Source organism: Pelodiscus sinensis, chromosome 26 (genome assembly GCF_052426305.1).
Source record: "Pelodiscus sinensis isolate ZL-2025 chromosome 26, ASM5242630v1, whole genome shotgun sequence".
Classification (NCBI taxonomy): Eukaryota; Metazoa; Chordata; order Testudines; family Trionychidae; genus Pelodiscus; species Pelodiscus sinensis.
This window is the reverse complement of record NC_143077.1, coordinates 6,361,230-6,377,045: the sequence shown is the minus strand read 5'-3', so window position 1 is coordinate 6,377,045 and position 15,816 is coordinate 6,361,230. Positions and strand designations below refer to the sequence as shown.

The window sequence follows — 15,816 nt, the reverse complement described above, 5'->3', positions numbered from 1 at the left end:
GGAACTGTAAATGGGCTGAGGAGCTTTACAACCCCGTAGTCACTGTTGTGAAGCAAGCAAGGTCAGTCAGTCGTTGTCCTCTGTTTGTTGGGCTCTGTGGAATGAGCTGATGGCCTCAGTCCTGTCTGTTGATTGAACTGATGCCCTTCCATGTATCACAGTCCTTCACACAGCTGACACTGTCTCTAGTTCCAGCACAGGGCCAGAGGTTTGTGTCTGTTGTGTGTACAGAGTGCCACAGTGTGACCTAGCCCGCCAAAGGACTTGGGCTTAGCCTCCCCTGTGGCTGTTTTATCTTCCTGATTGTAAGACTGGAAGTTCAGCAAGGAACCAGGAGTCGGGGAGGGACACTGTCCCATGGTGAGGCTAAGTTCCGATTGCCGTAAAGGGGCCGGCTCCCCCTATGACACACCGCCATATGTGTTCCCTGCAGAAGCACAAAGTCCAATTGCATCTCGAAGGAGGCTCGTCCTGTTTCAGCCAGTGATCTGCGGATCTGGTATCCGGGTTAGCCAACTGGTAGCAATAAAGGCCCTCACACGTTCTGCTTTCCTCACCACAGCACCTCACTGCGTTCCCATGATGCTACTATATGGTATCAGAATTATGAAGACCACAGGAGGTTGCTCATAACTAGGGTTACCATATATGAACTTACAAAAAAGAGGACACCCCAGAGAGGGAGTGTATCCGTATCAGTATCTACCAACTCCCATTGTATTAATGTGTTATATACTATATCAATGTGTTATATAGTATATACTATATAATACATTAATATGACAGGAGTTGGTAGATACTGATACAATATCCTCTTTTTTGAAAGTTCAAATATGATAACCCTGCTCATAACTTTGGGTACGTCTACACTTGCCCCCTACTTTGAAGTAGGGAGGCAAATGAAGCATACCGAAGTTGCAAATCAAGCATGGGATTTAAATATCCTGCGCTTGATTAGCGTATTCGCGTCCGGTCGCCATTTTAAAATGCCCATCACCCGATGTAACTTGCCACGTGTAGACGCGGTAGTCTGATTTAAATCCCTCCCTTCAAATTAACTGCTACTCCTAAAATTTAAATCCCGCGCTTGATTTGCAACTTCGGTATGCTTCATTTGCCTCCCTACTTCGAAGTAGGGGGCAAGTGTAGACGTGCCCTTTGACATGTTTATAAGTCTGAACAATACAGGTTGGTTGTTTTTTAAAAAGTTTACAGCTCAACATTGACTTTACACAGCTTTAAAACTTTACTATGCAGAAGAAGAATGCTGCCTTCATTTTATGATTTTAGTAGCTTGCATTTAACACAGCTTCCTCTTTCTTTCTTTCTTTCTTTCTTTCTTTCTTTCTTTCTTTCTTTCTTTCTTTCTTTCTTTCTTTCTTTCTTTCTTTCTTTCTTTCTTTCTTTCTTTCTTTCTTTCTTTCTTGTTTCCTCCCTGCTGCCTGATTGTATACTCCTGATTTCAAATGAGGTGTGTAGTTGACTGGTCAGTTTGTAACTCTGGTGTTCCTAACTCTGAAGCTCTGCTATATTTGAGACTCCCCGAGGTGTATAGGCAACTAACGCCCATTGCCTAAGCCATGTTTCCTATCAGTGGAAGTGTGGCATAACCCTTGAGAAGTAAATGAATGTCTCCAGGCTTAAACAGATTTTAATTTCTGAGGAATAGTAGTGATGTGTTAGTTTACTCCTGAGAGAACTTGAGTTGATGGAGACAGAGAATTCCTTTACCGAGAGCCATAAACCTTTTTTTCCCTTTATTAAAATGGATTTAAGAATAGTTTGTTGTATTTCAACAGCCACATTGTCAAATCAGATCCTCCCCTCCTCCCTATAAAGCAGTGGGGAAGGAACCTACGGCCAGGGGGCCAGATTCGGCCCCTGGCTTGCCTGGATTTGGCCCTTGAGCGTCGGAATGTCTTTCTGCATCTCAGTTGGGAGCTATGTCAGTGAGAGGATTTTTTTTGCTGTTGTGGTTGATGTTGCTTTTCACTTTGGTGCAGCCCTCAACTGATTTTTTCTGTGGGTCAGCAGCCCCCGACCCAACAAAAGGTTCCCCACCCCTACTGTAAAGATTACACAGTAACAGTGTGTCCACTTAAATATTCAGCGGCGTGCAAAATCAGTATACCAATCCTTCTTTCTTTCCCTGTTGTGGCTAGAAAGGCATTCGGAAATAGATCCGTTCCAAGGATGGATGGAATGGGATTCGCAATTCAGATCAATCAACCAGGAAAACCATTGCCGTGCCTGTAAATATTGATGTGTAACATAATGGCTTGCTTTAGTTATTATCCCGACTTGATACTGATACCATTCACCCTCGCCACGTAACATGCTGCCCCCCGTAATAGTAGTGGGACGTAGCTAGGGGACCATGAGGTGGCTGGTGCGTTAGCTAATAAAGGTGGGTCTTTTAATTCAAGCAATAGAGGCTCATGCATAAAGACATGGAGTCTCCCAGTTCAATCCCCCATGCCAGTGATCCACCCAGGGGTATGGCTTTATGAACACATGTGAACTGTAGAAGACCTATTGTGTTTATCGGTGAACACTGTAAATAGCATGTCAGCAAGAGCATAATAGGAACATTAGAACCAAGCATCCAGCTGTCAGAACCTTTTTTTCCCCCACTTCTGTTTTTATTTTCTTTCAGAAATTGACCAGGGGAGTTGCGGCGATCCGGGGATACCGGCCTACGGCAAGAGAGAAGGCTCAACATTTCGCCATGGAGACACTTTGAAGTTTGAATGCCAGCCTGCTTTTGAGTTGAAGGGACAGAAAACAATTACCTGCCAAAAGAGCAGCCAGTGGTCTGCTCAGAAACCAGTCTGTGTTTGTAAGTCAGTGAGGAGACTGCTTTGAAATGTTTGCAATGTGCAGAGCCAAATACAGAGTACATTTGTGCACTGGATTTAGTATGTACTGTGCAGAAAAATGTAAGCGAGATGGAAGCCCAACTTCAAAATATGGAGCAAGATTTCAACTCCCCCAATGTTTGAGCGTATTTAAATCTGGAAATTTGGTTCTGCCCATAACAGGGGTAAAGGGACAGACTCAAAATTTGGATCTAGCTTCAGATTCCCATTTCTCCTCCCAAGCCATTTTTAGTGGTATCTCAAGGGTTTGGGTTCAGGTTCCTCTCGGGGAGACAGTGGAATCTTCCATGCTGGTAAAAACACATTAAATTAAATTCAGTTTTTGGCCACTGAATTCTCCTTTGTAACTGGACAGCTCTCAGATCCCCTACCCCCACATCTCAGCTTTTAATTTCTTATTTTGAATCCCAGCAGAAATAGAGTTTGATTCTCTCAGGAGCGATTGAGGGGGGAGATGTTCAGAGGCATAAGGAGAAGTTACACCCCCCTATTTTACTGACTATCAAAAGTCCTGACTATCCTTAGAAAATCTCCCCTTGAATTTATAGTGTTAAGCAAAGTTCACTAATAAACAGCAGGGCCAACAACCTCGCCAGGTACCTGGGCAAGGTGGGTGGGGGGAACTGGCTCCGTGTTCCTGGAAGGGGCGGGGTCTCAGGTGGAAGGGGTGGAGCTAAGGCAGCCAACTCTCTGCACCACCCCCGTCCTCCTGTCAGGCCTCACAGCCACCTGTAGTGGCAGCAGTAGCCAGAGCCCCGGACTCTTCTGAATTGCCAGGTCCTATGGCAATTGCCACTTTGTCCCCCCCCATTGGCAAGCCTGCTTATAAATGATCTGAACCTTCTCCCAAAATGAGAACTATACCTGACACTTAACGAGGCTCACAAAAGTAATCATTGTGTTCCGTAGCTCAGAGCAAGTGGACTCGTTGTGCCTGATGCTTTACCCATTTGAACACTCTAGCATTTGACAGTTCAGCTTTGAGGAGAAAAGAAGGGAAAGTCAGTGAAATAGCAGGACGATAGAATGGAGGTAAGGGCGACAAACGGATACAGAGGAAAGGAGAATGTCGGGAAGAGCATGCCAAAAGGAAGCAGCAGAAATGTGTGCGCATTGTTAAAGCCAATGCAGTGTGTGCACATGTATTATAATACAATACACATACACGTGCATCCTGTACCAGGTGCTCACTTGTCATGTACATGGGCGTTGTCTGTACCAAAGACATGGCAAAACCTAGAAAAGCAAATATGTGATTTCAAAATTGAATTACCGGGCACACAAAAAAACTACATTGGAGGGGGAATGCACAGTGGCAATTGTGAAAGACCAGTCGTTGTAACGAAATACCCTTTAGTTTGAGTTATAGGAGAACTGTTTCATGTGATTTGAACAAGTTTTGCAAAACCTCGAAGTAGTTGGCACAATTTGTGAAAGCCCTTGACATCAAGAAGGCTTGCCCAAACCTACATGTCATCCCCTTTTGCATTGCTTGGGTTTGTCTGAAAGCAAACACACCTGAGACATTTGAGGAAAACAGTCCCCCTTGTATTTTTCTCCTGATTAAAATGGGAAGTGCTAGAATTCTCTTGAGGGAGTCCTTTTTGGAAGACTCTCCAACCCAGGTTTTTTCTACCCAAAATGGTCCAATATTTTGGACTTGGGGATTGTTAACAAAGCCTTCAGCCGTTTTTGAGAGTCCCTCTGATGGACACTTGATAGTAACAAGCAAAAAGCCTGTTATTCGTGTCTTGGGCTTTGTCTACACAACAGCGTTATTTCGACATAATGTTGAGACAATGTCCAGCTGGAAGACTTCCTACTCTGACTCCTGTAACCCTCATTTTATGCGGAGTAAGGGAAGTCGGAGGAAGAGTTCACTAACTCGGACTTCCTGTTGTGTAGACAGCACCAAAAGCCGAAATAAGCTATTTCGACTTCAGCTATGCAATTGACATAGCTCAAGTTGCATAGCTTACTTCAACTTTAGTCCTGCTGTGTAAACGTGCCCTTGGATACCTGGAGAGACACAGCTCCATCAAAATGTTATCACAACAGAAATTTTCCCATCTTCAATTGAATACAGGTATGGCTTTTTTTAACCTAATTTGTCCAAAGATACAGTAAGGGGGAAGGGGCGGGCGTCATACTAAAGCCGATATTGCCCAGAGCAGGAAAGAGAAGCGTGATCATTAAAGAGCCAGTTAAAATCATGCAGCACTTTCCACCCTTTTGTTGTCCAACTATGGATATTTACTAGGCAAAAAATATGGGAGGTGCAAAGAAGTTTTGCATCTCTTTTGCCCCCCGCCACTCTTGTGTTTGGTTACTCTAGACACCGTCCTGTTTGCTTGCATCAGTGGAGGTGATATAACAAAAGGGCATACAATGTGTAACTCAGCATAAATTCGGTATCTGACCTGTATTGGGCATGAGGTGGAAAATCAAGGTAAATCGGTTTCTATGCTGCTAGTTGAAACGTGTAAACAATCCAGCGCCTCCAATTCTAACTGCAAACGCAGGAGAAATGCAGGGGGAGATAAAAGCAGCATTTGCTGGCCTAAGCAAATGATTCGTGTGTGTGTGTTATATTTATCTTGAGTACTTGTGGCCTCGGTATAGGGAGGAGGCCACATGAAATCATCATGTACCTGCCTGACGACTCGGAGTTCCACGTCTAGACGATAAAAGACCTTCCATCTTTATCCTCCTTGTGGTTGCTGTCCCACCTCTCCACCATTCATGCTGTGTATGTCGGGTCCTTGACAATCTCCACCAGACTGCCCCTGCATGCATGTATTGCCTCGGACTGGCCGAGCTCATAGAATCATAGAATACTAGGACTGGAAGGGACCTCGAGAGGTCATCGAGTCCAGTCCCCTGCCCTCATGGCAGGGCCATATACTGTCTAGACCATCCCCAATAGACATGGAAATGGTTCCTTTCGCTCACTGAGTTTCCGTGTTTCTGCAGCTGGAAGGGGTGAGTGTAGTTATCCACCCATGTTTTTGCTGTCAGGGGCCACTGGTGTCTTTGGGGAAAGAGGGTGCAGAGAGGGACCATAGAGGGGAATCCCCCTGAGCAATTAAATGTTGGTGAGGGCGCATGGGGGCGGTGCACCTCTTGAGTCCCACCACGAGTCACCTATGATTGCCATTAGCCGCTGATGGAAGGTCTGTGTTGCAGTGCAGCCAGGATCATGACCAGATATGGAAGTCCTCTCTCCCCACTTGGAAGTGTCTCTTAGACCTCAAACCAGCTTCAGGGTGAGCTATTCACCCTGCATGTTTGGAAGACATTGAAAACAGAGGGAGGAAGCACGTAAGGGAGAAAATTAGTACCTCCAGCATGCAGTTGTGGTAAGTAACCTGAGGAGGTACCATATCCTGGTGCATTGGTGGGATCTGATATGTATGTATGTAACTGGAGTTACCTGAACGAGTACATAAGCAGTTTAGAGAGTGGGGAAACAACCTCATGGTAACAAAACTTTTGACAAGGAGCAGGCTGCTTGTTCATGTGCCACAATGATGAGTCTCCTATAAATGTTTGGCCAGACAGGACTGATGGACGGAGATGTTCCAGCCACAGCGTAACTTTCCATCACGTCTCCGTGTTGCGACGTAAACGCACACACGCATACTCTGCAAAATATGGTGTTTTCTCTTTGTTACCTGGGTTTGAGGTGGGCCGTTGCAATCCGAGGCCCCGATTCAAAAGCTTTCCTGACCAGGCTGTGCATGTAACATATAGATTTTACCAGAGCTAACGGAAAGAGAAGAATGAGCATCGCTAGAGCAGAGGGTGCCCAAGATATTCTGACAGCTTCCCCTGCACAGCTCAGTTCTGTCCTCCAAAACTCTTCGCACTTCTAGTCTTGGGTTCCCCCCAGCCCCGTTAAAGCAACCCAGCCCTGACCACCCATGCCTGATGTTCCAGTCCTGTGCTCTGAGTCAATTGCGCCAAATTGGGGGATCCGTTAATGATGGGGGTAAGGGTGGAATAAGCCGTCGCTGTCTGTCAGAAGCCTGGGACACCAAATCCTGGTGACCATGAGTAATGGTTTTCCCTGTCACTCCTCTCCTCCATTACTTGCCCCAGTGAGCGACGCAGGAGAATTCTTTCTGAAATGGATTTGTTTGCTCACCCCGTCCGTTCAGTGTCCTCCTGCTCGAGGATCTGCCGTTTGCTGGACCCGTCAAGCATTGTGCAGGTAACGAGCACAGGCATGTGCGCCTCAGATAATTATCATTATGATCATGCTCACATGGTGCGAACAAAGGGGGGGGGGCAGCTTTATGGCTTTACATTGGCGTTCTGCTACAACTGCTAGAGCGGAGGTGTGGAACCTAACGAAGAATGGTGCGCTTGTGGGAGGAGCCTTATTTTGGGGCCTGTTTGGGATATTGCCAGGATGAGCCCGAAGGCTTGGCTACATGTCCTAATACAGACTTTGCCAAAGTTCCAAGTGGGGTTTTAGTTCAGGTGCATCTCTAGCTTCCAAGGATTTTTGCTTTTTTATTATGAGTTCTTTCATTGTTTCCTTAATTAGCATTGTGGTCACACCTAGGAGCCTCCGTCTTGGACGAAGACCGCATTGAGCTAGGTGTTGTGCAGACTTAGAACACAGGGATAGTTTCTTGTCCGAAAGAGTTTAACTAGTGACATTATATTTCCTTGCATCTTTTTTTCCTTAGTTTTGTTCCACATGGTGCGCTCTTCCCTCCCCCCACTCTCCTCAAGTTCAGATTTAAAAGAATCCAATACACTGCAGTGGACACTTTTTTTTAATTGTGAAAGATTCAGACATCTCTCATTGTGATGTTCTGGTTTGCAGCATAACTGCACCTGGTGGTGGTGTGGGTCTGGGTGGCTGGGATGTGGCGTGATGTTCTGTGTCATGACAACGCGTGTGTTGAGCTGCACACTTGCGAGTCCCCATGCGCTGGTGCTCGTTGGCTAAGAGACTCAGGTTCATCGTACTGTATGGTTAGAAATACTTTCTTTCTCACTTCCCTGTTCATTGCTTGAAACCCCCTTCTTGCCTGCCTCTGATTGCTGTGATACATGTACCCTGTAAGACAGGCACTTACCTGATATTGGAACTTACTTGGTAGATGTTTTAGAACTCATGATTTATGCTCCAAACCGGTTATATACTCACCCGGAGAGAGTGGCTAGTTGCAGCAAATTTGATTTTGTCCCATGAAGACACCACCCATTGTGTGTGCAGTTAGCAGTGTGATCCTGAGCTTCAAACCTGTACCCCCAGCCTATTGTAAAGCACTCGAGTTCCCTTCTTGTTTTCTGTGAATCCTTCCAGCCCGTCTGTGCGCCTGATGGTTTATGCCTCGCATATGATTTTTCTCCCCATTAGTAGTAATTACCCTTCCTTGTTAAGTGCATATTGGCCTTTAATACCTGCTGAATAATCCTCAACTCCCTGTTGCAAATAGTGTGTTTTCTAATTTAAAACTAAGTGGCTAACCTTTTGCATGAGCCCCCTGATATATACATACAGGATTCTGAGCCGGTAATACAAACTGTGATAGACATTTTCCCAGCAATGAACTGAACCCAACCATGTAATTTTATATAACTTGACAAATTTTCAATTTTAGCTCTAAATTAACCTGTCAATTGGTCGTTCCTTCCTTCCTTCCTTCCTTCCTTCCTTCCTTCCTTCCTTCCTTCCTTCCTTCCTTCCTTCCCCTGGATTCACAGCAGTAAGTCGAGCCACTCCCCCCCCCCCCCCAAATTGTGAGTTTTCAGTAAGTGGCAATAAGAGGGAAAAAATAATCTCTGTGTTTATTTTAAATTATGGAAATACATTTTAAGAATGGGAAAACCAGGCAGCTAGCTTGCAGAAGGAAATAATAATATGCTAAATGTGGTTGTACTAAGCTTTGTCAAAAGCAGAGAAAGTCTTGCGGGACAGGAATTGCAGTTCTGTTCTAAGTACAGCCGGGCCATTTTTCCCTGCAAACTTTCAAAATTTCAACAAAGCTTTTTTCATCCAAAATGTGACGGTTGTTTCACAGAAAACTTTTAGAGCTGTTCATTTATCGTGGGAGCTATGGTTGTATTTAGTCAGGGGTCCTTAAAGTGTTTGTTGCGTCTGCAGGCTGCCTCACCCCTCGGCGACCAAGGGGTGGGACTGTTCTGCTGTGGATGTGAGTTACTCATCTGCTTGCAGACTCAGCTTGTGTAGCGGCTTGTGGGCGAGCAATCAGTCATTTGTCATTTGTTGGTTTGGGGCTGACTTACATGGTGCCTTTTGTGCCTTGTGCACTCAGAAAAAGTGCTGGAGATCCTGGGATTTGCTTTTATCTACCAAATAATACAGGGTGGGCAGTGGCTCTGCAAGCTCACCCTCCAGCGTGTCTCATCTATCACTTCTGTGGGCTCTTAAGGCAATGTCGGGCTCCATATAGTCAAAGACCACCATGAATGAGACTCGTTCTTGCTGAGAATGGTGGCGTGTGTGTGTGTGTGTGTGTGTGTTTTCACACGCACACCTGTGTGCAATATGGACCTGTGTCCACAAAGACTCATTAACATCTTTTGTTTATGGTTGACCACAGTCAGGTTTGAAGAGATAAATTACCAATGAAACGGAGGGGGAAATGGACCATTGGACAATAGGCCCAAATTCAACAAAGTACATACGCATAAGTCCTAGTTACCACTGCACTTAAGTGGTGGAGAAAGGGATGTAGCCTACTGGGTTTACACTGATGCATCTTTGTGCCAGAGGATTTCTCCTTATTCCTGATAGTGGTGCTATTTTCTGGGTGTCTCGCTCTCTGCTCACTGGGACAGGTGGAATTCTTACTTGTGGTTCTTCTGATTTTTACCTTTGCGTCTTTTCTCCCCTCCTCCAGAAAAGCATTTCTCCGGTGCACCATATGCCTGCCTTTAATCTGGACTGTGGAGTGTTTTTCTCACGTCTCTTCCATTTGTCCTAATGTCCCCCTGTACAGGGGGTCCCTGTTATAAGTCCAGGTTATGTTCCTAAATAATGCAACTTATAACTAAATGATTAAGAAAGGGGAATTAAAACCCATAAGGAATAATGTAATTAGTTTGAGATACGTTCCCAACATGTATACAGTTCACATACGTCAGCATTCTTGGGAAGGGTACGAACCGTTTTCGGAGGTAGGCCAAGATGACAAGGAATGTCGGTAGCCCATTCACTGGTTTTGATGCGCTTTATCACGTCTATTTTCACAGTGAAATTCACACTAACACATTGCCTCTTGAGAATAGCACTTAACTTTGCACCAACACTTGATTTTCCGGTCATGGTTAAAGGTTTACACAGATATATTAAGATAAAGGATGTGCATTCGCAATGCGTTCACTTCAAAACTTACAGACAGTAAGGAGGAGGACGCAAAGGAGTAACATCACGGCACTCTACAGCACCTGCCACCAAGCCACCACAAAACTCGCCTGGCCTACGTTGCTGGCTTTTGGTCCCTTGAAAAACGATGTAAGTGCAGATCTGTGCGACGTATTATGAATTTAGTTTCCTTAATTAATTGACAACGTATGTGCGAAAAGATGAATATTAAGGTGACTTATAACGGGGACCCCCTGTATTTAACCTAATATTGTATCTGTGCTGTTGTTGTTTGAGGAGATTCTTTTTCTTTGCATTGGTTTCTTTGTTATGCAGAGTGCCTGTGGCAGGGTAGTGCCATCTCTCAACTCTCTTTTTGTTCTCATTATTTAATGTTTTAATTGCAGTGCTTCAGTGTTTTGCTAAGTAAATGGATGCTTTATTTGCATGTCTGTTAATATACAGGGCCATAACCTCACTTGGGGTTAACCTGGGTCTGAGACAGGGTATAGTTTTATCCCAGGAGTAGACCACAGAAAAGATTGTGACTCATAGGGGTTGTCTCCACTTACCGGAAGATCAACACTACAAAGATTGATCTCCCCGAGGTTGATTTAGCAGGTCTAGTAAGGACCTGCTAAATCGATCACTGATCCTGCCCCTGTCAACTCTGGTACTCCACAGGATTGTAAGGAGTAAGGAACGTCAACAACGGAGTTTCTCCCGTCGAATTCCCACAACAGGGACACTGTTATGGTGTCTCTTAAGTCAACATTCATGTAGCTGTTGTTGTGTCTCTTAAGTCGACGTTCTCCCCTAGGGTACGTCTAAACTACATGCCTCTGTCGGCAGAGGCATGTAGATTTGTTTGTTCAGCAAAGGCAAATGAAGCCGCGGTTTAAATGATCGCGGCTTCATGTACATTTACATGGCTGCCGCGCTGAGCCGACAAACAGCTGATCAGCTGTTTGTCGGCTCGCGCGCTAGTCTGGACGTTCCCCCTGGCGACATCAAAGCCCTTTGTCGACAGCCCCGGTAAACCTGATTCCACGAGGAATAACGGGGCTGCCAACAAAGGGCTTTGATGTCGACAGGGGGAACATCCAGATCAGCTATTTGTCGGCTCAGCGCGGCAGCCATGTAAATGTCAATGAAGCCGCGATCATTTAAATCGCGGCTTCATTTGCCTTTGCCTATCTGTCTAATCTACATGCCTCTGCCGACAGAGGCATGTAGTCTAGACACAGCCCTAGTGTATACCTGGCCTCATTCACAGTGTGAATCCCTTTTCTTCCATTGCTCCAGGTTTAATGTATCCTATGTTAGGCCTATACCTGATGCTGCATAGGTCTTCCAGCATGTCCAATGCAACTCTGCCCACCTCAGCACCCATGGGCCAATTCCCCCAAACCACTACCTAGAATGCAGGTACCCTTTGCAGGGGGGCAAGTGAGCCATAATCTAGCTCTTGTACCTCAGCATTGCTCCATTAACATCAATTTATACCATCTGAAAAACTGGCCCTTAGGATCATTTGGGGTTGTCTTCCCCTCTGTGGTTCCTTTTCCCCCTTCCCTTTTTCAATAAATATGAACATTTTTTTTCTTTTTGGTTGTGTGTTGCATCTTCATTTGCACCACAGACTTTGTAAGTTAAATTGATGATAGACAGATTTACGAACACCTCTGCTGCTAGCTGCATGGATCAGCAGTAGGGATTGAATAGTATCGTCGATTCACAGATAAGCAAAAGCTTATAGGTTAATGCTATAGACTACACACTTTCCCTCACCTCCTCCCGTACTTTGCCAGTAAATGTTTTAGCAGGCTGGCCAGCAGTCCGGATCAGTTTTGGTTTATGCCGGGTCCAGGACATAACCCTGCATTTAAAGTGTATTAGGAGCCAGGTGGGCAGGCAGCCCAGCTCAGCTGCAGCTCGCGCTGGGTCCAGGAGCTTAGACCCCACCCCTGGACAGGGGCTGCTGCTGCCACCCTGTGCTGCTGCCTCCATATCAGAGGCAGCAGCACGGGGCCACAGGCAGCTGGTTCACAAGGGGAGCTGATTTTTTTAATTGACTCCCCTCACAGACCAGCTCCTGCCTGGCACCCCACACTGCTGCCTCTGATACAGAGGCAGCAGCACAGAGTGGCAGGAGGCTTCCCAGGAGGGAAGCTGGAGCACACTGGCTGTTGGCTCCAGCCCCAGGGACTATAGAATAGTCAAGTATCCGATAAGAATTCACGAGGTTAATTAACTGATATTTAACATTCCTAATTGGCAGATCATGGTATGTCCTACAATATGATAGGTCCTACATTATTATATATGCTTTATATGACGGTAGCACCTTGGAACCCTAATCATGAACCAGGGCCTCCATTGTACCAGGTGCTGTACAAACCCAGAACAAAAAGATGGTCTTATTTGGGACCGGCTCTCTTCAATATCTTCATCAACGATTTAGATATTGGTATAGAAAGTACGCTTATTAAGTTTGCAGATGATACCAAGCTGGGAGGGGTTGCGACTGCTCTGGAGGATAGGGTCATAATTCAAAATGATCTGGACAAATTGGAGAAATGGTCTGAGGTAAACAGAATGAAGTTTAATAAAGACAAATGCAAAGTGCTCCACTTAGGAAGGAACAATCAGTTTCACACACACAGAATGGGAAGCGACTGTCTAGGAAGGAGTACGGCAGAAAGGGATCTAGGGGTTATAGTGGACCACAAGCGGAATTTGAGTCAACAGTGTGATGCTGTTGCAAAAAAAGCAAACATGATTCTGGGATGCATTAACAGGTGTGTTGTGAGCAAGACACGAGAAGTCGTTCTTCCGCTCTACTCTGCGCTGGTTAGGCCTTACTTGAAGTATTGTGTCCAGTTCTAGGCACCACATTTCAAGAAAGATGTGGAGAAATTGGAGAGGGTCCAGAGAAGAGCAACAAGAATGATTAAAGTTCTAGAGAACATGAGCTATGAAGGAAGGCTGAAAGAATTGGGTTTGTTTAGTTTGGGAAAGAGAAGACTGAGGGGGGACATGATAGCCATTTTCAGGTATCTAAAAAGGTATCATAAGGAGGAGGGAGAAAACTTGTTCATCTTGGCCGCTGAAGATAGACCAAGAAGCAAGGGGCTTAAACTGTAACAAGGGAGGTTTAGGTTGGACATTAGGGAAAAGTTCCGAACTGTCAGGGTAGTCAAACACTGGAATAAATTGCCCAGGAAGGTTGTGCAATCTCCATCTCTGGAGATATTTAAGAGTAGGTTAGATAAATGTCTAGCAGGGATGGTCTAGACAGTATTTGGTCCTGACATGAGGGCAGGAGACTGGACTTGATGACCTCTCGAGGTCCCTTCTAGTCCTAGTATTCTATGATTCGGCAGTATAGACCCACAGGGGAGCTATCTGTCTCACACTCTCAGTTCTCCATATTTCTCAGTGCATGAGCGTGTTTATTTTTTAATAGACAGACATTCCCAGCCACATTATAATAAGACTCAGTTGTCAAAAACACTTGACAGCATGCCTTTTAATAAAGATTCCTACCCACACCGAATCCTTCGTAAATGCTGCTGCTTATTTCTTTTCTCCTTAATCTAGCTGCCTATTCTCTCTGTTATCGGGAGCAGGAAATGACTTGTAGCTCTTAACCTCAGTAATGCCTGGTAATGTCCATTTTATTTGATTTAAAACCATTAGGGTATTGAAGATAAAGGAAGCTGATACTAGGGGGTGGGAAACCAGCAGGCTAAATAATTGTATAAATGTGAAATTAGAACCCAAAGCCATTTTCTGTGTTATAGTCTCTTGCCAGGAATTAGCTTGAAAGGTGTATCACAATGATAGCTTTTTAATAAATGTATATCAGGCAAAGTGGTAGAGTGGGGGAAGAGAGCAGGCAAGCTGTATGGAAAGTACAAAAATCATCAGCTAGGTATCAATTAGCGAGGAGCATTGCAATTCAGAACTAATTGACCCTGCCAGTTAAAAAAACAACCCGTATTGAAAACAGTCACCCCTGAATGCAGGAGAAGAGAGAGGGTGTCATTTGCATTATGCCTCCTTCCTCGCTATGTCATTATGTTCTTAAGGGCAGGAGTTCCACGTGATTCTTCTTGACACCATCTCAGTCCGGTGGAAGATCCTGATTTATCCCTAACTAGGGGTATGTCTACACTACCCCGCTAGTTCGAACTAGGAGGGTAATGTATGCATACCGCACTTGCTAATGAAGCCCGGGATTTGAATTTCCCGGGCTTCATTAGCATAAGCGGGGAGCCGCCATTTTTAAATCCCCGCTGCTTCGAACCCCGTGCAGCACGGCTACACGGGGCTCGAACTAGGTAGTTCGGACTAGGGTGCCTATTCCGAACTACCGGTACACCTCGTTTCACGAGGAGTAACGGTAGTTCGGAATAGGAACCTAGTCCGAACTACCTAGTTCGAGCCCCGTGTAGCCGCGCTGCACGGGGTTCGAAGCAGCGGGGATTTAAAAATGGCAGCTCCCCGCTTATGCAAATGAAGCCCGGGAAATTCAAATCCCGGGCTTCATTAGCAAGTGCGGTATGCATACATTACCCTCCTAGTTCGAACTAGCGGGGTAGTGTAGACATACCCTAGAAGATTTACTCAGTGTTGCTCGGGTCCTTAACTCAATTCATTTTTGTCTTTTGGAAAATGAAATGAAAATGTGCGTGCCTCATTTAAATCATTGCTCTGAGGAGGAGGGGCTCTGGATGCAGGCCGTCCCGAGGAGAGAGGGCAGCGCCAGCCCCCTCTCACCGCAGCTGCTTGGGGTTGGGGAAGAAGGAGGCACAGCCAGAGGAGGGGTGCATGTCCCCTGGGGGCAGGTCCAGGTTTGTCTACGACCTTGTGCTCACGAGCCAGAGCAAGGAATGCAGCAAACTGGGCACTTTCCCCCTTGCTCCCTGACAAAGGGGAACAGCCAGCAGTGTTCCCATGCAAATCGGGGAGGGAGGCTTTAGCTCCGCCATCCTTCTTAAAGGGCACCTGGGGAGTGGGACGCTCAGGGCTGGGGCAGCCCCACATGGGGGTGGGTATGGCCCTGCCTGGTGAATCAGTTTCTTTTCTGTATGGTTTTATGAGACGCAATCCCATTCCAGGCTCATCCCGTTTTCCTGGCTCAACCAAACCCAGACCTTGCCTTAAGTCATTGGTGTGCAGCCTTTTTTCCACCACGACCCCCATATTGTATTGTCGTCGTGTCGCGACCCCCAAAGTAATTTGGGCGGCTCAGCACTTAGATCCGGGTGGCCGGGGCTTATGCCCACCACAATCTGCAGCACAGGGGGCATGAAATTTCTGGGTATGTCAACACTAGCCCCCGAGTTCGAACTAGGGAGGCTAATGTAGGCATTCCAAGTTGCAAATGAAGCCCGAGATTTAAATATCCCGGGCTTTATTTGCATCTTCCCATCCAGGCACCATTTTTAAATCCTCTTAGTCCGAACTAACTGCCCACGGCTACACGCAGCAGTCAAACAATTTAGGACTTAGTCAAACGAACTAAGGACTTAGTTTGAGTTAACGTTTGACTGCCGCGTGTAGCTGTGGGCAGTTAGTTCG

At 45.9% G+C, this 15,816-nt stretch overlaps 1 protein-coding gene across 1 annotated transcript in view; it reads left to right on the top strand.

The window, feature by feature from the left end:
- The window catches only part of CSMD2 (CUB and Sushi multiple domains 2), a 734,622-nt gene that overhangs the window by 464,281 nt on the left and 254,525 nt on the right, over nt 1–15,816 (top strand). Inside the window, exon 13 of the mRNA XM_014578911.4 lies at nt 2,657–2,839. Within this exon, the coding sequence (XP_014434397.4) occupies nt 2,657–2,839 (183 nt within the window). The remainder of the gene's footprint in view (nt 1–2,656; nt 2,840–15,816) is intronic.